General features: G+C 40.5%; 1 protein-coding gene across 1 annotated transcript in view; it reads right to left on the reverse strand.

Moving 5' to 3' along the window:
- Positions 1-740: 740 nt before the first annotated feature.
- The window catches only part of xpr1a (xenotropic and polytropic retrovirus receptor 1a), a 58,324-nt gene continuing 35,587 nt past the window's right edge, over positions 741-23,477 (reverse strand). Inside the window, exons 3-15 of the mRNA XM_087783686.1 lie at positions 17,524-17,625; positions 15,354-15,574; positions 15,147-15,296; positions 14,998-15,081; positions 14,364-14,445; positions 14,098-14,285; positions 13,853-14,032; positions 10,540-10,708; positions 10,269-10,469; positions 4,712-4,878; positions 3,609-3,748; positions 3,313-3,537; positions 741-3,248 (exon numbers count right to left, since the gene is read on the reverse strand). Of these exons, the coding sequence (XP_087639812.1) occupies positions 3,191-3,248; positions 3,313-3,537; positions 3,609-3,748; positions 4,712-4,878; positions 10,269-10,469; positions 10,540-10,708; positions 13,853-14,032; positions 14,098-14,285; positions 14,364-14,445; positions 14,998-15,081; positions 15,147-15,296; positions 15,354-15,574; positions 17,524-17,625 (1,967 nt within the window). The 3' untranslated portion in view covers positions 741-3,190. The remainder of the gene's footprint in view (positions 3,249-3,312; positions 3,538-3,608; positions 3,749-4,711; positions 4,879-10,268; positions 10,470-10,539; positions 10,709-13,852; positions 14,033-14,097; positions 14,286-14,363; positions 14,446-14,997; positions 15,082-15,146; positions 15,297-15,353; positions 15,575-17,523; positions 17,626-23,477) is intronic.

A 23,477-nucleotide genomic window follows, 5' to 3' on the forward strand; every position in this document is an offset into this window, starting at 1 on the left:
TATCTTATTTATATATATATATTTATTTATATATCATGTATTTTTTCCACTTCTCTGAGCACTCTGGCTTCCTCTTCTGTCGGTTAATGATTGGATTTTTAGCAGGTTCTTCTGGTGGAGATGAAGCACGTCATGGCTCATTTAGACTCTTAAGAGGCAGTAACTGCAGATACATTTTTTAAATAAGATCAATGAGCGTGAAATGTGCTACAAAATAAAGTGGAACATCGACCAGATGGTTTGTTTAAAATCGAACTGTGTTCGTGTTGATGTGATGTGACAGTAAAACTGAGGTTGATGGGAGTTTGATACTTCCTGTTAAGACAGTTTGGTAAATGTGAAATGTGTGTTAGCAAGAGAGCAAAAACATTTTGACACCCATGATCTAAACATCATGCGCTGAACCTTCAACGGTCATTGACTTTGTTCTAAACTAACTAGTGCAACATGGTTATTCATTTATTCAAAGCATCTGTAGTTTTGTTTTCATTTCTAGCTTCTTCCAGGGATGAGAAGCAGTGAAACGTATAATAAATTCAACTCTCATTGTACACAAAATAGTTTTTAAAGGACAGAATCAGTCTTGTATGTTGAAAGTTCGCTTTAAAATTAACATATACATGTAAAACTATGAGCAATTTTGAAAATGAAAGTATACATTACATTTCCACCTTTAATTTCTTTCAAACGTCTGTAGAAATGAAGCAAGATGTGAGAAACGACTCTGGAGTCTGTTGGAGTTTTGAAAATAATTGTGGTTTATAAAACCCAGATATGACAGGATCACCAAAAGTGTGTACAGAAATACAAATACCATCATAGAACAGTGTTATACACTCGACAAACTACTCTGGAAGAAAGGGGGGGGGGGTTCTGGGAAGGATGATTAAAAAACTAAGACATTTTTTTCTTCTTCTTTTGAACGTCTTAACATCTCTTCGATCACATTGAGCCACAGTGAAATATCTTTACGGTTCATATCAGAACATCCACGAAACTACAGCTACTGTCACGGTCCACTAGATAGGAGCTACAAACGACAGACATCGAGCACTTTCAGTCCACGAGCAACATTTCCTCATCAATGAATCCCATTTATGTGGAGAATTTGAACCCCCGGGGGTCAAAGTGCGCCCGACAACAACAGATCCACAACATCTTCATGCACATTCACAAATGTACAACAACATCACGGCTTCAGCATCAGAACCTGTCCTCCCTCTTTTATTCTGTGAAAGAAAACCAACATCTCCCCTTTTTCTTTTTTTTTTTTTTTTAACAAACACATTGAAAACAGCTTTACACATGGAAAAAGTGCAGGGTCACAAAAAATGTCCTACAAAATACTGCTCGTATGAAATCTGAGGCATCGATGAGGCTAATGTACAGAACATCGGGTCAAATAATTTAATCGTTATGTACAATGTAGACAGAAAAAGCAGCATGCAGGTCTTTGTACAAAACTATGGGCTGTGGTGTTGTGCTCTCTGACTGTGTGTGTGTGTGTGTGTGTGTCTGTGTGTGTCTGTGTGTGTTACATGTGTGTCCAGCAGATCAGTCTGTTTAATTGTTTAACATCTTTTTTTTCTCATTTAAATTAAAATATTTAGGATAACATGTTTCAGGTAGTTTTAATTTTTGATAAGATCAGACTATATTTTTGATGGATTTTTAATGAAGGGAATCAGGAGTAAAAGACTGAAGAATGGATCTGTTTTTTTTTTACTTCTCTGTAAGTCATGGTTATATAATTATTATATATGTTTTAAACGGCAAAACAAACACATGTTTTGTTTGCTCTTTAGTTTATTGTGATTATTTTTTTCTCTTTGCACTGATTTCTTTGTGGGAAATGTCGCCTCCGGGGATGATGGGTGGACAAGAAAACGAATTCATTTGGAATAATAAAAAGCACTGAGATCAAAAACATTCCTGAAAAATATCCAACAGCTGCACTAAGCGAAAAAGTCACAGATTATAAGCAGTTTTAGCAACGAAACAAAACATTCACCTGTCACATAATCATAAACAAAGTTCTTTAAGCAGAAACACACAATTTTTAGACTCATTTTCTTTGTCATAAATGTTGAACCACATGAGGGTCAAAATGTTACTTAGTGCTGCTTTAAACGAAGAACATTTTGACAAGAACTGATAGTATATTTCCCTTTTTTTTCATTTTAAAGTATTACAGTTGTGCACGTCACTCGGACCAGCACTCGAGTGAACATTTGTGTCTCAGCCGTTACATTACGACCACCGTAGAGCATAGACGCTTGTGGTCCTATTGTCATGGCACAGGTTTGTTATAAGCAGCAAATAATTGAACAGTGACTAAATCTAGGGTCATATTGGGATATATATGATATTGTCAAAGGTCGACCCCCGGCAGCCGTGTGTCGATCATGTATCTGGTCATATAAATATGGCACTTTTGCCAGGAAAACATTCGTCACTGAACAACTTTGGCAGAGTGATAATGCACTTACAAAGACCACGACTGATGTGTGAGTTCGGGGGGCGACTCCAGGACTTTAGTAAAAACATGATACAGTAAAACATTAAAAAAAAAAAAAAAAAACATTCCACAGGTTATAAAATACATAAAAACAATCATGGCAGAGGCTGAAACTAGTCTCACGAGTATAAACAACACAAGTAGAAATACTCCACCACAGTCGAAGTGAAGCACGTCCAGTTTACAAAGCAAATCTTCTGGTAGTTTAAGTGCACTTTTCCCGCAAGTGCGTCTCCGCGTGACGAAACAAAGATGGCGTATTCAAAGAATCAACCGGCTGAAACCGGCTGACTTCTCCTGACGTGATGTTCGAGCGGCTCCTGCGTCGCCTCACGAGTCTGTTGTTGGCTTTTGTCGGGATTTGTCCTGATGTAAACAGTCGTCTGCAGCCGCGAGGGTGAAGGGTGTGTGTGTGTGTGTGTGTGTGTGTGTGTGTGTGTGTGTGTGTGTGTGTGTGTGTGTGTGTGTGTGTGTGTGTGTGTGTGCTATTCCACTATGCTTGTGCTTCTGTAAGATATTTGTCGTGTTAGATGTGATCCTAGGTTCCAACTGAGAGTAAAGATGAGGTAAACTTTGACCCTGAATAGGATCAAACCAGATAAAATATGTTGATAAAAACTTCTATGAGGTTTAAGAGTGGTCAGCAGGTTGACGTGTGTGTGTGTCGGCGGCTCAACTGAAGGCCTCGTCGTCCGTGTCGTCGATCAGGACCTTTGTGTCTTTCTTGGACCTGAAATCGATGAATACTTTGTTGAACCTGGACTCGATCTGTAATAACTTCTTTAAACTCTTACTGTGACGTGGACAGCAGGGGGCGCCGCAGGGACAGGCTATAGGATCTCTTCCAGGCCTTCTTGCCGGAGCGGTTCCGCACTCCCTCGTCCTGGTCCATCATCTGCTCCAGCAGGGTCTGGTCGTCGGCGTTGAGGGGCGCCACGGAAATATCTCTCACCGCTCGGAACTCGCCGCAGTTGTTCAGGTGCTCGTTCTCCAGGCGGAAGAAGTTCCAGACAAAACGCCTGCGAGGGGTGAGAAGTTATAATTAAAAACGGAACCAGAACTTCTTTGATTCCTCTTTGTCCCAACACACCTGAAGACCTCCAGCGGAGCCAGGACGGTGGCGATGATGTCGCCCACCGAGTGGATCTTGGTGGTCGTGGTCAGAGTGATTTGGATCGTCCAGGCGAAGCGAAGGATGACGTCTTCTATGATGGCGCAGTAGTAGTAAGCCTGGTGGAGGACGGCACAGAGAAGAGTTTATTCTCCTTATAATCTTTAAAAAATACATTTTCTATGCTATCAAATCAGATCTGGGTAAAATAGATCTATAAATATATATTATGTGTGTTGTATTTTTGTCATTTCTGCACTCGGTAGATGTCGTATTTCATATTAAATAATGTGTATATGCTAAGTGTGGGGTCCACAAAAAGGCCCTTTGACTGTGTTCATGAGATCAGAGTAGAACTGATCCGAGTAGAGTGTGTTGAAAACATCTAGCTGACAATTTTATCTTAAATACATTAACTTAATATATTTAAGTATTAGGTTATTTTCTAGATAATCTTTCTTTTGTTTAATATTTGTTGCTCCTCATAATAATTTGAGTCAACATTGAGATCATATTTGTAACTTTTTATTTTGTCATTATTTATCACTTTAAATGTAAAGTTTATATTTATTAATTTCAAATATATATATATTTGGCATATTTGGGTTTTATTTTCATTGTTTATTACCCCTAGTTTGATACTTTTTGGGGGCACTTACAACAGTCCAATATCAAATGAGGACCCTGAAGATTTTTTGTTATTATTAAAGAAGCAATAACATTTTTAAAGTTAACATTTAATCTAATTTTATTTTATTGTTTTGTTTTTTACAACATTGACAATAAACGTTTTCTGAGCTCGATGAATAATATCATTACATATTTTTTCTTGATATATATAAAACACTTTTTTTATTTAACCAATATTACCATTATTCTTTCATATATCATATAAATATCTGAACTATATCCTATTATATTCAACAGTTTTTTTCAGCCTTTGAAATATAATTGATAGCAATGAGCTCAACAGGCCAGCAGGTGGCAGTAGCGTAACAATCACTCGTCAGACATGAACGACTAATACTAATATTAAATGTAACTTGTTTACACTGAGGCTCTTAATCCCAAGTCAAGTGCACCTTGTGTGGGTAGACGATTTCTTCTCGGAGGAACGTGTTCTCTCCGGCGCCGCGGTCAAACAGACCCCAGTCCATCCGCAGATCCCAGATCAGCGTGTACAGGGAGCTGATGGTGGAGAAGATGATCAGCAGGTAGAAGAACGTGTCGGCGTCTGTGTGTCCTTGTTCTGGAATGACAAGAGGAAACATCTCTGATCGACACACGTGGAGTATTTAGTGTTCACGGTCCAGACTTGAACCTCACTTAACCTCATGGTAACACAAAATGAGTTCATTTTGACTCACAACTGCTTCGTTCTGTTTCTTAAATATTGTTTTTTTTAATTTACTTCTTTAGAGCTTGTACCATCATCTCCATGATGCACGTCTACAGTCCACAAACTTGTTGGTGGAGGTCATGATGTGTGTGTAATGAAACACACTGACTCACACTCAGAGGCCTCTGCTCTGCACCATCAGTCACCGTCACCTTCTCCTCCTGCTCGGAGCCAACAAGACGCCGAAGAGACGAACATCTCCGGCTGCAGTGACTCAACAATTCATCCACAATTAACGACTTGTTGGCGTAGACCTCCCTCCTCAGACCTCCTTCCTCAGACCTCCCTCCTCAGACCTCCCTCCTCAGACCTCCTTCCTCAGACCTCCTTCCTCAGACCTCCTTCCTCAGGCCTCCCTCCTCAGACCTCCTTCCTCAGACCTCCCTCCTCAGACCTCCCTCCTCAGACCTCCTTCCTCAGACCTCCCTCCTCAGACCTCCCTCCTCAGACCTCCTTCCTCAGACCTCCTTCCTCAGACCTCCTTCCTCAGACCTCCCTCCTCAGGCCTCCCTCCTCAGACCTCCTTCCTCAGACCTCCCTCCTCAGACCTCCTTCCTCAGACCTCCTTCCTCAGACCTCCTTCCTCAGACCTCCCTCCTCAGACCTCCTTCCTCAGACCTCCCTCCTCAGACCTCCCTCCTCAGACCTCCCTCCTCAGACCTCCCTCCTCAGACCTCCTTCCTCAGGCCTCCCTCCTCAGACCTCCCTCCTCAGACCTCCCTCCTCAGACCTCCCTCCTCAGGCCTCCCTCCTCAGACCTCCCTCCTCAGACCTCCCTCCTCAGACCTCCCTCCTCAGACCTCCCTCCTCAGACCTCTCTCCTCAGGCCCCTCCGACAACACCAGTCTTTTCACAGCCTGGACTGAAACCATCTCCATCCTGCTCTGCCGTTTCAGATCCTAAACTTCTTATCCTTCGATTCCCTTCCTGACGTCGGGACGAAAAGATGAAGTTTTCAAATGCGTCCGACCTCATCTGCATTCCAGGTGAGTCCGGCGCGTTATTCTGCCTCCGGCGGGCAATTACTCCGTCTCCACACCTGCTCCGCCGTTGGTCTCGTATCTATCAAATCCCTGAACCGACGTTCCTTTTATCTCCTTCGACCTCCTCTTCCTCTGTAACCTCTTCACCTCCTCCTTGAGACCGACGGCTCTACCGCCTTCATCGTGCGTCTGTTTAAAATGATTCAAACCGTTTGTAGACGATGAGGATCAGCTCAGCTAAAGTCGAGACCATGGTTCTCAGGCAGAAAAGAAGTGGATTTTCTTTGCTCGGTTAGAAATGTGTAACGGATCTGACGGATCCAATGTTCGCCTCAATGTAACAGGAGAACGTTCAAATGGAACTCCTTGGCTCTGATCAATGATAATTCAATGGAACTGGACATTATTTTCAAACTTGGATCATAACACAGTTGTTTCACGAAGCTTCATCAACACAGTACTAGTGATGTGTCTAATGGTGTCGAAGCTTCGAAGCGCGAAGCGTGTATCGATGCATGTGTTGGTGACGTATTTCTCTAGGCCTCTTGAACCAGCCTATCACGTGACAAAGTCAGGATGCCCTCGAAATCTGAAATGTAGTTGCCTTGAAACGCAATCTTTTAGATTTAGCATATTTTCTCTTTATAATCTTTAAAAAAATACATTTTCTATGCTTAAATAATCTCAAAAGAATAAACCGCCTGAAGCCAAGCACTGTAGAAAATTACCTATTCCTGAATAACAATTAGTAATTGTTCCACCGAACACACGAGCAATTCAAACACATTTTTGTTAATTATCAGAAGTATTTACCGTATTTTCCGCACTACTAGGAGCACCGGATTATAAGGCGCGCCTTCAATGAATGGCCTATTTTTGAAATGTTTTCATAAATAGGTCGCACCGGATTATAAGGCGCATAGAATAAAAGATACAGTCAAACGTTTGACTGGGGTTACGTTATGCATCCACTAGATAAAGTTGTGCTAAAATGAATGTTTAAGATGCTTCAAGCAGCAGCGCGTGAGACTGGTGTTGTGACAAATGTTGAGTGCGCGGCAGTGAAGTTGAGCGCGTGCATGACAGCTAGAGTGCATTTGTATGACATGTTGTATGCACGTGTATGACTGGTTGAGTGCACAGCAGAGTGATTATGCCCCCAAAAAAATGTTTAGACACACTCGCTCAAACCGATGGCAGTAATCTTACTCCATAGACGTCCGCCATGATGTGACGTGCGTTGTTAATACCACCCTGTGATGACGCAATGACGTAATCCCGCCCACAACATGTCGACACTGTCGTTTTTTTTTAATTTAAAGGCTTTTAAGTGCGCCTTATAGTGCGGAAAATACTGTAAGCACAAATGAGCTTCACACTTATTGACCACTTGATGGGGAAGTAGAGCAAGTGAAGTATCACTTTCATAATGCAAAGAAAACTTATAATAATGTATGTATGTTTTTGCTGTTTAAGTATCACCTAAAACATTCATAATTTCCCAAATGAATTTGGGAAATGATAAAGTTACATCTAATCTAATCAAAACATCGTATTGTCCGTGAAATGAATATTTTTATTTTCAATGATCTGTGTTGATGGAGCTGGATCTGAAACGGCAGCAGTTTTTCTGTGGAGTGAAGCGAACGCTTGTATTGATCCTGAGATCATCTGCCACGTTAATGGCACATGGATTTGGAATTCTTTGCTTCGACAGGAAATCCTGTGAGCCGGAAACTCAGACTGGCGTCAGTTAACATTGCCTCGACCTAACCCGACTGTAATGTCTCCATGTGAGCAAACAATAGTTCTTTATTAAATAGTAGTTCTTTAAGTGTGGCTAGGCTAGTTAGCAACAATAGCTTCCTGACTGAGTCGACTAATTACAAAAATAAATGTATTTAGTTTCAAAAGTATTTCTGCTCATAACCTGAAGTATTAATCACAAATTATATCTTTAGTCACGTTAGTACTAGTACCAAAATGATGCAAACAAGCTAACTAGCCATAGCAACACTGTCTTTGCTTGATCGCTTTGTGCCTCTACTGGCTGAAGACGGTACTGCACTTAATATTTACTAATAGTTAAATATTTTATATATTTTTAAATAGTCACCTACCATTGAATCGAATATCTTAATGTCATTTAAATACACTCAAATTACCGGGCTAATACTTAAAATGTATTTTTCTTTTTAAAATATTTTCAAAACTATTTTATTGAAAGTGTCAAATCATCAACGAAGTTACCTCAAGACAGTTTAAGTAAGAAAGTATGAAAGTGTTTACTTAATCTGGACACTGATGTAGCTTTGTTTAATATAATTACAATAATTATATACAATTATTCAACAGCTTTAATTAAACTTATTTCACTGCAACATGAAAGAAGATGCCACTGAAAGAGCTGAAAAATCAACATATATTGAGGGTAAAAAAACAAGTTTTACCTCAATATATGTGTTTTTTTTAGCCTTTAGGTCTGAAACACTGATTCAAGATTACAAATCTGATACTGGTGTTATTTTAGCAGGTATTTGATGGATCATCGGTCACTACGTCCCTGTTTTCCTGCAAAAACACATTTCATTGAAGTAAATGTACTCAAATTTGACCAATACTTGGCAAACATTCAATCTTTCTGACCAAACTACTTCTTTTTTTTCTGTAATTTCTCGCCATAATTACATCAACAATGTTCAAAATCTCCGTATCCTTTCACTTAGCGTGAGAGTTTCCAGCTCCTCACTCGCGCAGAGTGACTCCATTACTGCGTGGGATGAAAACGTCTTCACAGAGAATAAGACATGAGTCGAGGCCATTAGTGCGCGAGCTCACAGGATACAGTTTAATGGACGCCTCTCGTAGCCACCGGTTTCATCGGCTCGGCTAATGAATCATGGACTTGATCGGAGTTTAAGAAAGTCGATGGATGGAGAAACATTTTCATGCTAACGTTGCAGGATCGGCTACAAATTAAACGGTGTTTTAAGTGGAAACATGAACTTGTTAGAGTGGATGTAAAAGGAAGGAAGGATGGAAGAGGAAGCTTTTATCTTCTCTTCAGCTTGAACGTCTTGTGAAGTGGACTTTGATTCAGAGTCGTAACAGGCTAATCGAGCAGCAGACCATTGAAACCTCTCGCTCCAGTTCAGTCAGTGTTTTACTATTATTGTGTTTCCTGCCAATCTGTTTTCTAACCTTTTACCTTCGAGATGGAATCTTGTTTATCCAGCTCCGTGTTTGACGAAAACCTTTTTCTTCTAGTTTCAATTATCGAGCTTCCGGCAAAACCGAGCCGAGGCCGACCTTCTTCCAGGAGCTGAAGGTCATCGGTGCTTTCAGTGCGGCGCTCGCCTGTGTTGACGGAAGTCTGAGACGAATCGTGACTCACGGGTTCATCAGGTGCACTGGGTGTTATTACACAACTCGTGTTTGAAATCTGTTTTGACGGAGTGAGGGGGAGACGATGGAAGAGACTGCAACAGTTTTTTCTCCTCCTCACGGTTAATTTCTCACCGACTCTAAACATGCCTGCAAGTGACCTGGAGCGTCTGCCGACCAATGAGGCGCGTGGGTTTGGGTCATGTGATGTGGGAGACGGGAGCGACTGGTGTCGATAAAGTTTTGACGCTTTATTGACAGCGACACAAGCTTTTAAGAACGATTATTAAAAAATATGAGAAGTAAAACAGAGGATTATTTAGGAACATGAATCCCTGTTGTAGTATCGGTTACGCGACGGTTAGAAGCCTCGACTACACGTGTAGAACGGGTTAAAAACATTGACACGCCTAATACATACATAAAGTGAAATTATTATTTTCATTTAATTTAATTTAATGATGTTCTTTGTTGCTTTATTATCAAGTCTCCTTTTCTACGTTCCTTTAGAACACTGCAGAGGAATTGAATTTCCTCAGGGGCCACATGTATTACAGCGGTTGTTGTGAGGGGCCGTCAAGCAGAAAAATGAAGGGAAAATAAATAAGTAATACAAAATGCACTTAAATGATTGCTTTTTATCTTATTATTTTAAATAACTTATACTTTTAAATATTCACTAGATAGATTCTCACAAAAGGACAAAAGTTCTGAAACAAAATTGTCATATTGACAGACAATAAATGAATAATAGAAAAATAAATACAAAATAAAATGGTTATTTTCCATGTGATCTGTGACTTCATAAGGGCCACACATGTCCAGTTCGAGGGCCGCAGACCTGAATAACTCGACCCGTGTCTCTGCGCTCACCTCGGTGTGTGGCGTACAGTGCGGCGAAGGTGACCACGAAGAAGGTCGTGGAATATTTCCCAGCATTCACCAGGTGTGGAAAGGCCCTCTTGGTGTCCCGGTAGCGCCTCAAGCACTGGATGAAGCGGAACCAGGCGGGCAGACACTGGATGACGGCGCGCAGGCCGTACGAGTAGCTGTGGCAGAAGAAGCCTCTGGAGTCTGCAGAGAAGTTGAAGGTTTCACTGGGAACGTTGTCGAGATGCTGGGGTGAAGGGTCAGAGAGCGGCACCTGTCAAGGTCGGCAGCAGACCCTTGCTGTTGCTCCACTGCAGCTCGAAGATGTAGAAACACACCAGGTACTCCAGGTCCATGAGAACCACCACCAGAGAGTTGAGCTGATCCGCCAGCCAGAAGTCTGCGAACTCCACCCGGTGAAACGGCGCCGTGAACACACGGAACTGGAAGATAAAGACACCTGGTCAGTGAACTCAATCTTCTTTTTTAAAAGACAAAATAATAGAAAAATATTACATTTTTGACTGTTGGCATCTGATAAATCTTGATTTTATTTCTAATATTGCAGAATTAAAACTCACAACTTCCTGCTAGAACTTAATACAAAGTGCAAGCTCAGCATTTTTAGTTCACGATCATTTCAATACAGGAAATACATTTTTATATAAATATATATACAAGTATTCATGATATGGGATATTTTCAAACGCATATAAAGTAAATTATTATACAATTTTATTTTTTTAGTCTCGCACAGGCCGGCGCTAAAGATGGAAACTAATATTGATACATTCTTACTGGGGATAAGTCGTCACGAAAACAGATTCAACAAATAAACATATCATATTGAGACATACAGGACACATATTAAAAGTAATAAATTATAAAAAATAATAAATATAATGCAAATAAATACAATAAATATAAACAATAATCCTTATAGAATAATACAAAATTACAACATAAATAATCGTAACAATCATAATAAACACTAATTTAATGTTATTTATATAATATTTATTAAATATACTTTACTTGATAAAATTATCATGACAATGTTGTCATCTTTTTCTGTTGTACCACAATTTATACAGTACTATTGTGACGACCTGTCAATAAGTCATACATTGTTTTATTGTGTATAGTATATATTTTTTAATATTGCGATACAAATATTTGGAAATTAAGGACAATATTACACTAAAATAAATCCGTGGAAAATAAAACTTTATAAGGTTAAACACAATATCAGGGTCATATAGAGTTTGAACTAGAAAACAATATAACAAAGTGTATATATTTAAATAATAGTTATATTGTTTTAAACAGTAGATAAATACACGTAAACTAAACTGAATAATAAAACATGAATCATAAACCCCCGACACTATCTATGATGTATTAATTAACTCTGAGATAAGACGAGCTGAACACACAAACATTACATCAGGTTTGCTGCTGAACACTCTCTTGTAAAGCAGGCCGTGAGTGAAGGAGGCGCGACACTGCTCCGGATAATGAGCGTGTAATTGAAGGATCCTCCATCAAGTCATTGTTGAGACTCCAGCAGCTTATCACGGAGCCTCAGGAACCCGAGTCACACTCACTGTGCGTTTGTTTGTTTGTGTGTCAACGCTTCTGTGGGAACGTTATTTGGGGACGTGACTTTGGCAGGAGCCACGCTATTGACCAGACTTGGGAAGTTGATCCGACCCGACCGACTCTTTCCATTAACCCTGACGCTCCCTCGGGCCCCGTGTGACATTTTCAAAAGTCCCCGCACGGCCCCTGAACCCTCGGCGCGAACCTGCGCACGAGGGTGGATTGATCCGTCATCGGCACCAATTAAATCGGTCGTTATCGATCAGGCCCCGTCAATCAAGTAAGTATCGATCGAGGGGTTTCGCAATATGAGCGGCTCAGATTTTCATTTCTTCCTCAAACATCGTAATCCAGCCGCTACGAGAACCGACCCTGCCTGGCTTTTGTTCGCTCCTTCGAATTTGTTTCGATGAACCAATCGGGCGAGGCGTGATGGAGAGGACGAGGCTCGGAGGGAAGGGTTGGGCGCAGGAGAGGAGGAAGAGGAGCGATGAAGAGGAGGATGAGGAGGAAGGAGGAGGGACAAAGAAGCTCGGGGGTCTCAGCGTACTGATAGATCTATGACTATAATGATTGCACAGTCACAGCCTCCACGTCCCCCGAGACCGGGGCTGCATTCTATTATCCCTCAACTCGCTGCCCTCACACACACACACACACGCTGACACACACACACACACACACACACACTCACTCACACCGACACACACACTGCAGTGCGGCCCTGCAGCTCGGCCTAGACAAAGAAGAAAGAGACGTCGGAGGATTTGTAAACACAACTCGACTAAATTATACATGTTTCAATGTTTGACACGAGAAGAAACACACACTGGAATTGTTGCTGCAGAGAAAAAAAAAAAAAGAAAAGAAATTCCATCATTGTTGCTTCTTCTTTTTCATCAAGAAAAAGAATCAAACGTCACATTTCTAGAACGGAGTGAGAGGTGTAGTTAGTCTGCTGAAAACTACAGATTATTTTTATTACGATAATTTTCAAAAAGGTTTATTGTGACTTTACTACACACCTTATGTTTAAAAATCTCTCGTTTTTTTGTTTCCGGATCTTAAGAAAGATGGATTATAGGCTCCTGATGACACACAACACTTGATGTTTAGTCATTTTCTTCGGTGTGGGAGAAAAAAAGCCGTCAAAAATATTTCTCATTCAGTTATTTTGACTTTAAACATATGTTTCTTGTTGTTTAAGGAAATATGATTGTGCTTTAAAAAAATATTAATGATTTAAAACATTTTCTTGATCCGCTTTTTTGTCATGACGACTGGACTGAAACGGTTGAGGTCTGATAACACAACGTAATATTTACGGTTGATTTTTACTGAACAGACATTACCCTTGTGTAATCTCAGGGTCAAGATGACCCGAAGGCCTTAAAACAAATGTGTTTGGGGTATCCCTTTTGTTGTCTCAGGGACAAGGTGACCTGAAGGCCCGGTAACAAAGGTGTTTGTGGTATCCCTTGTGTTGTCTCTGGGTCTAGATGACTGACCTCTATCACTGCATATGTATTTATGAAAGCCAGGGAAGTCGTTCACCTTGACCAAGATACAACACAAAGGATACCCCAAACACATTTGTTTTTGGGCCTTCGGGTCACCTTGACCCTGAGACAACACAAATGATACCACAAACACATTTATTTTCGGGCCTTCAGGTCACTTTGACCCTGAGATAACACAAAGGATACCTCAAACACATTTATTTTCGGGCCTTCTGGTCACTTTGACCCAGAGATAACACAAGGTATACCTGAAACTTATTTATTTTCGGGTCTTTGGGTCAACTTGACCCAGAGATAACACAAGGGACACCTGAAACACATTTGCTTCCGGGCCTTGGGGTCACTTTGACCCTGAGACAACCCCCCGTTCAAGCTCTTAAATAATCCTACTGAATGCCTTATTTTCAAAAAATAAATCCCAATAAATACATTTAATTCCGAACACACAGAGACAACAGAACTGACCAGAAGCTTGAGGAGCCAGAAGCGTGACTTGTAGTAGCAGGTCTTGAAGGGGTTGATGAGGAACAGCACCATGAAGCCGTAGAGGATGAGAGGGTTGATCTGCATGGGTATGTAGGTGTACTCGGAGTAGAGGCAGGAGAGGATGCTGACACACCAGAGTACCCCGAGGAAACCAGCGATCTGTGAAAACAAGGATATAAATGTAGAGAAAACAGGATATTGTCGCGTGACGTTACGAGTCGCACCTCGAACAGATGCTGGTGCGAGAGGTTGTTCCGAGGGTTGATCTCAAATATCAGCACGTGGTTGACGCCCGCCTGTCTCCAGCCGTACGTGTTGATGCCCAGCAGGAACAGGAACTGGATCAATAGGAAGCCGCCGCGGTAGATCCGCACCAGCGGCCACACATTCTCGTGGTGGATGAAAACAGCACCTGAACAAAAAACAACAACATCCATCAGAGACCATTTTTTGAAATTTCAGTTCATTTTAACGACGTTGAGTGACATACCAGTGAGGACGAAAGCGATGGCCAGGATCATGAAGACGCCGCAGTAAAGACCGACACGGAAGGTGGTCCACGCCAGAGCGGGCTGATTGGAAAAAAAAAGTTTGTATTTATAAGTTCAACTCCCTTTCTTCAGACTCTCCCATGAAGCCACGCCTCCATAGGGCTTGGCTATGATTAATTGATCCCTTTATTATGGTGGAATTTTCAAGAGCGAGGGGGAGGCGGGACAAACGGCTGCTGAGTTTGACGGACATATCGCCCTCAAATCGTCTTGGTGGGTTGATGAAAATACAACAAACCATAACCGCAGCCACTCTGCTGTGATTGGTCAAACATCAAGGTTTGTCACCACGCGTCATCAATCCCGGAAGTCTCCATCTCCAAGGGATCCGTTGTATAAACAAAGCGGGGTGTGATTACAGATGGCTGGAGGAGGAGTGAAGCCATTATTACGTCATAATGGACTCCGCTCTCGTAACCTCTCGTTCGCCCAGATTTCAGACGGGGGAGAACTTTATAAAGTAATAAGTTCAAAACATGGTCATGATGAGAGACTTACTGCATCTTGGAGAGGAAGACTTCAACATTTGAAACCTGAGAGTTGACATTAACTTCCTTGAGTGTGACCTCTGACCTGAGCTGCCCCCAGCGGAGGAACCCTCAACCTCTTCATGGCCCTCTGGCGGTCTCCGCCCTCCAGCTCCGTGGTCACGAGAGTCTGCAACGAACAGACGAACCAGGGGTCACGAGCGGTTCTTTCAGAGGAACGTGCTGAAGAAGTACTTCAGTCTCGTTGATCAGCTGAGTGATCTTCTTGCAGGTGTAGAACGGAGCCACCTCCACGTGGGCCACGCGCCAGTCCGCCCCGCGGGGGGTGTCCAGGATCTTGTCGTGCTTCTTCAGGATCTTGCGGAAGCCGGTGAAATTCAGATTCTGGGGAAGACGAAGGGCGGGATCAAAGGTCGTTCTCTGTGCGAGCGCGAGTCTTACCTGGTAGTTCTGCAGCAGGATGAGGCTGAGGTAGAACTCGCTGAAGGCGAGCTTCAGGTCCTTGATGTTGTGGTGTTTGCAGCGTTCCTCCTGGGACAGGTGGAACATGGTCTTGCGTCGACGCAGGCCCGGAGGAGCGTTGCTCTCGCGCTGGGCGTCCAGAGACGACTGCAGCTCATTCTGCAGGGTCGCGAACCGCCTCTGAGCCTCGGCCAGTTTCTCTGGAGACACAAATGACTGAGATGATGACTCGGCTCTGAACCCTGTCCTAGAAGTATCAGCATGTGGACTACTGATCGCTCAGGTCAAGTTGTTTGGGGGAGGCAACTCCATTAGGTCAAGGAAAGGGGGCAGAAGACCCCCATGAAAATCAAAACTTAAATTTCATTTAAGTTAAAAAAAAAAAAACCATAAATATATCACACATATCACCCAAAAATTGAAAAGGTCCAATTTCAATCAAATCTACAACATATTTAATAAATATTATAAATGGATGACCCAAGGATCTGAATTCACTCCCTCTCTCTCTCTAGAGTAGTTTTCAGGCTGAGTTTGTTTTCAAATGCTTTATCACACTGTGGGAACACTTTCTTTTCCAGCCAGTTGTAAAATTAAATCTAGACTATTTAGCCTTTTCACAAAGAACAGTTTCCAAAAAAAAGAAGTGCACAAAGACAGGTCAAGTTCCAAAGAACTTTTGGTTTTTATTTCAGTGTTTCCTCGTCTCTTCCAGTCAAGTCTCAGAGACTCTGGTCTCAGACACAGACACCAGCGGAAACACTATCCTGTCTATTTCAAAGAGATAAACCGACGTCTCCTCTCGCTGGTTTCCTGTCGAACCTCAATCTTATTAGAGAACCTGCTCCTCACTTCCACTCCTACCTCCTGCTGAGCTACAAGCAGGTCCATCCTTAGGTCTCTTTTGACGGGAACAAACGTCTTTTTAGTTCAAGAATATGCTTAGTTTCTGGTGGACAATTATAACTAATATTAAAACACTTGTTGAGGTGATTCTTATCAGGCTCCTTGTCAAAATTGATCATGAACAAATGGATACAACATATAAAATAAAATAAAATAATGTAAAAGTAAATACAAAAGAAGTAAAATTAGAGGCTGAGAAACATCTTTCAGAAAAAAATGGAAAAGAAAATGCTCTTCTTGTGAAGAAATATTAAAAAAAAAAAACAGAAAAGAAAAGGAACAATATAGAAACAATATAATAACACGAAAGTACATTTTAAGGGTGGACAATTACATTTCCAGTGAGAGTAACATCATAAATAGTACTGTTGAACAACCTTTAATGATTGGACAAATAAAGTAAATTAAAAAACCCTATAATACTTTTGTATAGGTTTATTATTACTTAATTATTATATTATATAGTAATACTTAAATAATAAGATGTTAAGAGGAAAGGGTAAAAAGAAAAATCGGTGAATTTACATAATGTAATTTAATACAAAGTATTTTATATGTATAAAGGAAAATACATTATTATTTAACAACACAAATAATAAAAAAAAACTTAATATATAAGGCATATAAAGGAAATATAAATTGGATTTTAGTTATAAAAAATGCATTGATATAAATTGAAAATGAAATATACATGCAAAAAAGGAAGGGAAATTATAAATTAGATCGACTGAACATACCATTTTGAAACATTTTTACACTCTTAAGTTAACAAATGAGGTCCAGATATACTTGTGTCCTCCTCGTGTCTCAGTGTAAATACTATTGGACGTCTCTGTGATAAAGCGTCAGATCAAATATTCTTCCATCACAACTATAACAGCCGCCCCTCTGTGCCATCACTCCTGTAGTTAAGCTGCAGTTTTATTGCCAGTCTCGTTCTTCATTATGACTCCAGCCGGTGAACCTTGACCCTCAGATGACCTGCTTGTCATGTCATGGGCAGCCTCTAGAGGGAGCTGTGTGTAGGGTGCTCACACTTGTCCTGCGGTGCAGTTGAAGAGCAGCGAGGGAATCTTTCACTACCAGAATATATTATGACCCCCATCTCGTGTTACACGCCCACACACTCCCTGAAATACACTCACGCCAGCCTCTGCATCCCAACACGACACGACCGTTTCATTAAGACCTCAGTTAAGGGATGTGGGGGTGAGGAAGAAGAAGAAGGGTTGACGGTAAATACCTGAATAAAAAGTGTTGATTTTCAAAAGCTCCTTCTCGCAGGTCTGGAAGAAACGCTCCTCAAACTTGGCGTAGTATCTCTTGACCGTGTCTTCATCCGTGACTGAGGACAGAGAGAAGTATTAGTGTTTGACAGCTCGAAACATGTTTCTGAAGGTCGATCATTTCGTGGGTCGACATTATGAACAACATGCTTTCATAAAGCCGTTCATGTCGGTTCACATCACGACGAGATGAACTCAGTGGACCAAAGATTCAAATATAGAATCTACATTATATGATATTAACACAACGTGAATTCATCTTTTTGCCTTCTTGTGAGGTTGAATGTCTTAGGTTAGAAGATCGACTTCACTTTTTGGGGAATATTACTTAGTAAAATTAATTAGATTTGTTTTCAAACAAGTAAAATCAGAATGAAAAAATCAACAAAATAAAAGTAATGACTGCTGCCTAGCGGCCGGAGGTTTAATTGCAACAGAAAAAATAATAAAAATGGCAAAATTCGAAACAGCCCCCCCTCATCCTCTTGGACCTGTATAAAATATTTTTAAAAGGATATTTGAATTGACAATACTATACATTTAACGATACAGGGTCAACGTTACAATATATTGCGATACTGTAAGTTTATATTTGTAGTATTGTCGAGTACTTGACTGTGGTGTTGCAGAATTTACAGACCGCATGACTCTGTCTGGCTGTTTTAATTTGTTTTAAAAACCAAAATGTGTCCAAAAATCAGATGCAAAATATGTTGGAGTCGACTGTATCCTCTCATCCTCAGTCGAAAGTCGAGGTGCAGGTCTAAAGTTAGCGGAGAATCAAAATGTATAGCTCTGAAAGTAAGAACCAGAATTTTAAAATGGATCCTGAAAGAAACTGGCAGCCAGTGAAGAGTTTTAAGGATCGGAGAAATGTGAGTTCTTCTACTAGAGCAGGTCAGAATTCTCGCTGCAGAGTTTCGTATTGTGGGGATTTCGCAGAATTTTAAGGTTCATTTTGCCGTGGAGGAGATAATGACTGCTGCCATCCAGCGGCCGGAGGTTTAATTGCAACAGAAAAATGTATAAAAACGACAAAATTCATAACAACATTGGCTCGACTTCAGGCTAGAATTAAAATCCACCGTATTTTCTAACTTACTAAACACTATTTCTTTTAAACTCTGCTCATTGCCCAGCTCCCCCTCAGTGAACTCATCCTGGTGGACCTGTGTAAAATATTTTTAAAAGGATGTTTTCATAATGCTCTCCAGCATCACAGGAACCATCAGGCACGTTGTTGTGCAGTGAGTGTGACAGGAACTCACATCCAGACAGTCTGGATTAGATCACAGTGTTCTTTTTATCTTCAAGTCCAACCAAGAACTGAAGTCCTCCCCAGAACCACCTTGTTGGATCAGATCCCCCTGTGTCCCTCATATGACACCTGACATTGAATGAGCAGCTGGAGGCTAATGAGTTGTTGGTTTGATTCCAACACGGCATCATTCCAGTGGTTGAGGAATCATGTTGATTCTTTGTGATCCTCCATCATGTAGAGCAGAGTTACTCAAACATGAAGATTCTTCCAGACTCACGGAGGAGAGAAGAGTCTGTGGAGAACCAGCCAGACGACCTGGACGGAAGCCATGGACAGGATAACACAATAAGAAATAAACGCTGCAGGCAGCAGACTATTGATAACTGCTCGGATTCAGACGCACACACACACACACACACACACACACACACACGGGTGATCTGCCGACGATGAAGAGGTGAAAATTGAATTGAAGCCCGACAGCTTCACAGCAGAATCACCAGGAAAGTAATTTAACAAGTCAATGACGGAGAGAGAGAGAAATACAGAAGGAACAGATGATTGTTACAGGAAGAAAAAACAACACAATGCGACTGTAATTCATTTATGAATCTTCTTCTTTGACGCTGAACCTATTGTTGCCTCTGCCAAGGAGGTTAATGGGATTTTCGATCAGAAATTCTTGATAAAAGGACGAGAAAACAGAATTATTTTTGCTGCTATTCTGATTCACCGCCAGGATCCAAAATTATTTTGAAGGATTTGTCACTGTCTGCCACCTGCTGCTCCATTTATACAGCATTTCAAAGGCTGAAAAGGTGAATTAAAGAGATAAAAAAATATTTTGTATATGTTTAATATTATTAATGAAATAATAAGATGGTAAAAAGAGGACATCAATTAATATAATTTATTTAATACAAAGTATTATATTCTCAATATGTATAAAGGAAAATACATTATTATTTAACAACACAAATAATTAAATAACTTAATATATAAGGCATATAAAGTAAATATAAGTTGGATTTACACTTTGTTTTTTTTTTAAAATACATTTATATACATTGAAAATGGAGAAAACGATTAAAAAAACTAAAAGAAATGACATATAAGTGCAAATTACTTCAAATCTGGGATTGAATGCATGACATTTATTTTGAATTATTTTGTAAAAAGAAAAAAGAAAAATTGTGGGGAAAAATTAACAACAAACACAAACTCCTTGGCAGAGGTCCTAAATAGTAGCAACACAAATTTCTTTTTTTAGTCCCATTTACACATAATTGAACATTTCCAAGTTGAATAAAACTAAAATATGAATCCGTTAAATTTAATAAACACAACTTTGTACTTCCGCACATGAAGGTATAATGTACACACCTGCACAGGTGCCTTTGTTTTGTGTGTTTCTGAAGAGGAAGATCAAAGTCGATATGAGTCATGATGACGAAATGACCCTCAACTGTCTTGGTGCACTTTGACCCCGGCACTGACAGAACTCTTCACATGTGTGAGTGAGAGAGTTGTTTGATGTGCTGCTACATTCATCTCTCGATCGCACACTTTATCTCAAATAAAGCGTCTCTTGTCTTAAATACTGCTTCATGCAGAGACTGTGATGGTCCCTCATCCCTCAGCGACACAAATCTGTTTCCATCACAAGCTCTGGTTTAATAACTGCTGTTATTATCTTCAATCATGCGACGATATTCAAAGGTCTGTGTGAGTTTGTGCAAGTGTGTGTGTGTGTGTATGTGTGCGATCATGTTTGTGGGTCAACGTGATGATGACGGAGGGTCTCAGAGGCAGTAATAGCACCTGCAGGCTCCAGGGGTGTGTGTCCCTCACGCTTGTGTGTTGAGCAGTAACACAACTCACAGGACAGTGTTTCTCAAGGTGGAATCTTTGTCGCATCTTTTTATGACAAGACAAAGAAAATAAAGAGTGAAAACACAACATAGTAAAGTGTCTAATGAGGATAATTATTGAATTCTTGAATCAGTTTCTTCTCTGAAAAACTTTTTGTTGAACTGGTTTAAGGTAAAGGTGATAATAATGATAATTGAAACCTCTGAACATATTTCATGACAGTGTTAACGCCTTATGTAAAGTCAATGTTGGAGCTACGATGTCGAAGTGGCAGGGAGGTCCGGTCAGGGGAGGCAGGTGAGACAGTGCCTCACCTCTCAATGCTCAATCCATCACAAACTGTCTTGATACCAATATAATGCTCCCAGAGGTTTATGTGCCTTGGTTTTCCACAGTCTGTCTAATGCATTCAAGCATTAAAGTTTAATGTTTGTAAGGGTCTTATTTAGTTTCGCTGATCGGAAATACAACCACGGTGAAAAGGCAAAGCTTGAGAGAGCAGAAACTGTTTTAATCTCAATCGTAAAAAGACTAAGACAAATACAATAGAATATTGTATTATGGTATATCGTATTATTATTAGAAGATTTTAGTCTTGAATAAAATATTATTTGTTTTTCACACGCTTCTATCGACCAATTTAATACTTTTTAATTATCTTTTCATGAACTATAGTCCTTTTGCGTAAATCTAGCCAATCACAGAAGGCCCCACGACATATTAACCAATCAGAAGCAACGAAAGGCGGGTCTTTTACAGACGGAACCACGCGGTATTAACCAATCAGAAGCAACATAAGGCCGGTGCGTCTATCCTGACAGCAATGAGTCTAACAATGTGTGATGAATCTCACCTCACAGCCCTGCGAAGTGACTTCATATGTTTTGTGTGTCAGTGTGTGTCAGTGTGTGTCAGTGTGTGTTTGTATCAACTGACCAGTGATGTCTTTAGTATTAAACTATCAAGAGAAAGAATCTCAACTTGTGTCAAGTGATAATAAGATCTTAGATTTCACTGTGATGTATGCAGAGAGAGAACATTCCTCGTGACAAAGAAGTCAAATGGAAAACTTTGCTCACAGACTTTGTATCTCGTCCTTAGAACCGGATGGTTCCAGAGATGTGTGTTTACCTTTTAGCATCAATATTAGATAAAGAGATATATTCTGAGAAAAATCTCTAAACTTAGGAAAATTATGTCACAGCACAATCTGGATCTTAAAGTCCATGTGTTTGTATCTTCTTGTTTAGACTATTGTAACAGTTTATTTTCGTGTCTAAACAAGAAGGATCTGTCTCGCCTGCAGTTAATACAAAACTCTGCAGCGAGAATTCTGAGCTGCTCTAGTAGAAGAACTCACATTTCTCTGATCCTTAAAACTCTTCACTGGCTGAAAGTTTTTTTCAGGATCAATCTTAAAATTCTGGTTCTTACTTTCAGATCTATTCATTTTGATTCTCCACTAACTTTAAACTTGCACCTCATTTTTTTTTAGATGTGACTCGAAAGAAGTCGTTTAGACGCCATATATATATATATATCAACGATCCCTCAGATGCGAGCAGCATAATAAAGACACTAAAGGTTTGAAATAAAAGAGGAAATAATGGTTTGACGTCTCTTTGGATCAGTGTTAATGTTTATTACTGGTGTTTCCATTTTGGTTAATGGTGCATTTGGAATGCATTTGACTGATCGAACAGAGCCGTACGAGTCTTTTACTGATGTTTATTGACACCTTAGCACTGGATTTAAGAAGCAATAAACAGCATTCATTTTCTGAAAGGTTTATGAAAATTACTAGTTTTACAAAAACACAAAGGAGATAAAGAAACCACTTCCTTGTCTCTCTTTCGCCTCGTGCCGTTAGCAAGTATGTGCTTCTGGTCGTGCGGATCAAAACAGCACAACTTCCGGTTAAAGGTTTTCAAAATAAAATAACAAATAAGAAAATAAAATCATTCAAAACCCTTGCATTTACAGTATTAGTTGATAAAACCTCCTTTTTCTTCAACAATATACACTCAAACAAATACAATTTTACTGTTTAGCAACGTATTAATTGATTTATTGAGTCATACAAATGCAATTTTAAGTTTCTATCCATGACTGGTGCTCGAATCGAACTCTACGACTTTTTTTCTTGAAATCTAATCGTTTATAATCGACACGATTCATGGACTCAACGTATTATTTCAGCGAATATAAATACTTGCCGACTCAGTAAAAAGGCTGAAGTGGTTCGATCGGATGCGAAACCACTAAATATAACAACACAACAGCAACACAACAGCAACACAACGGTGTGTGTTGATGCTCCAACAGACAAAGAATTGTGCTGCTGGGTAGAAACACAGCTCTTGACCTCCAGAGATCCCCTGGCGGGACGTCGACTGCAAACCCCCCCCTCACTCCCGCTGTAACCCCTTCAGTAGATTGTATCAATAAATGATGAGAGAGCTTCCCCCCGAAACCTTCTACCCCCCCAAAAATAACCCCCTCCACAGACACAGCAGCAGCAGCAGCAACACAACTCTGTGAGCTCGTAAAAAACCCACTTGATAAGACGCTCGCTCTCTCGACAAATACTGCTGACACGGTAGTTTGGCGGCCGTTAAAATCATGGCCGTGTTATTTCCTAACGACGGCGAGACGCTGGAGACGATGAAGCGGCGGCGACGACAACAAACGGCCTGACAAGTGGAAGGATATTAACAAGTGGAAGGATATTAACGCTGATATCATGGGCGTCAGGGGAGCAGAGGAGGCCATTACGAG

Source organism: Callionymus lyra, chromosome 2 (assembly GCF_982586985.1).
Source record: "Callionymus lyra chromosome 2, fCalLyr1.hap1.1, whole genome shotgun sequence".
Classification (NCBI taxonomy): domain Eukaryota; kingdom Metazoa; phylum Chordata; class Actinopteri; order Syngnathiformes; family Callionymidae; genus Callionymus; species Callionymus lyra.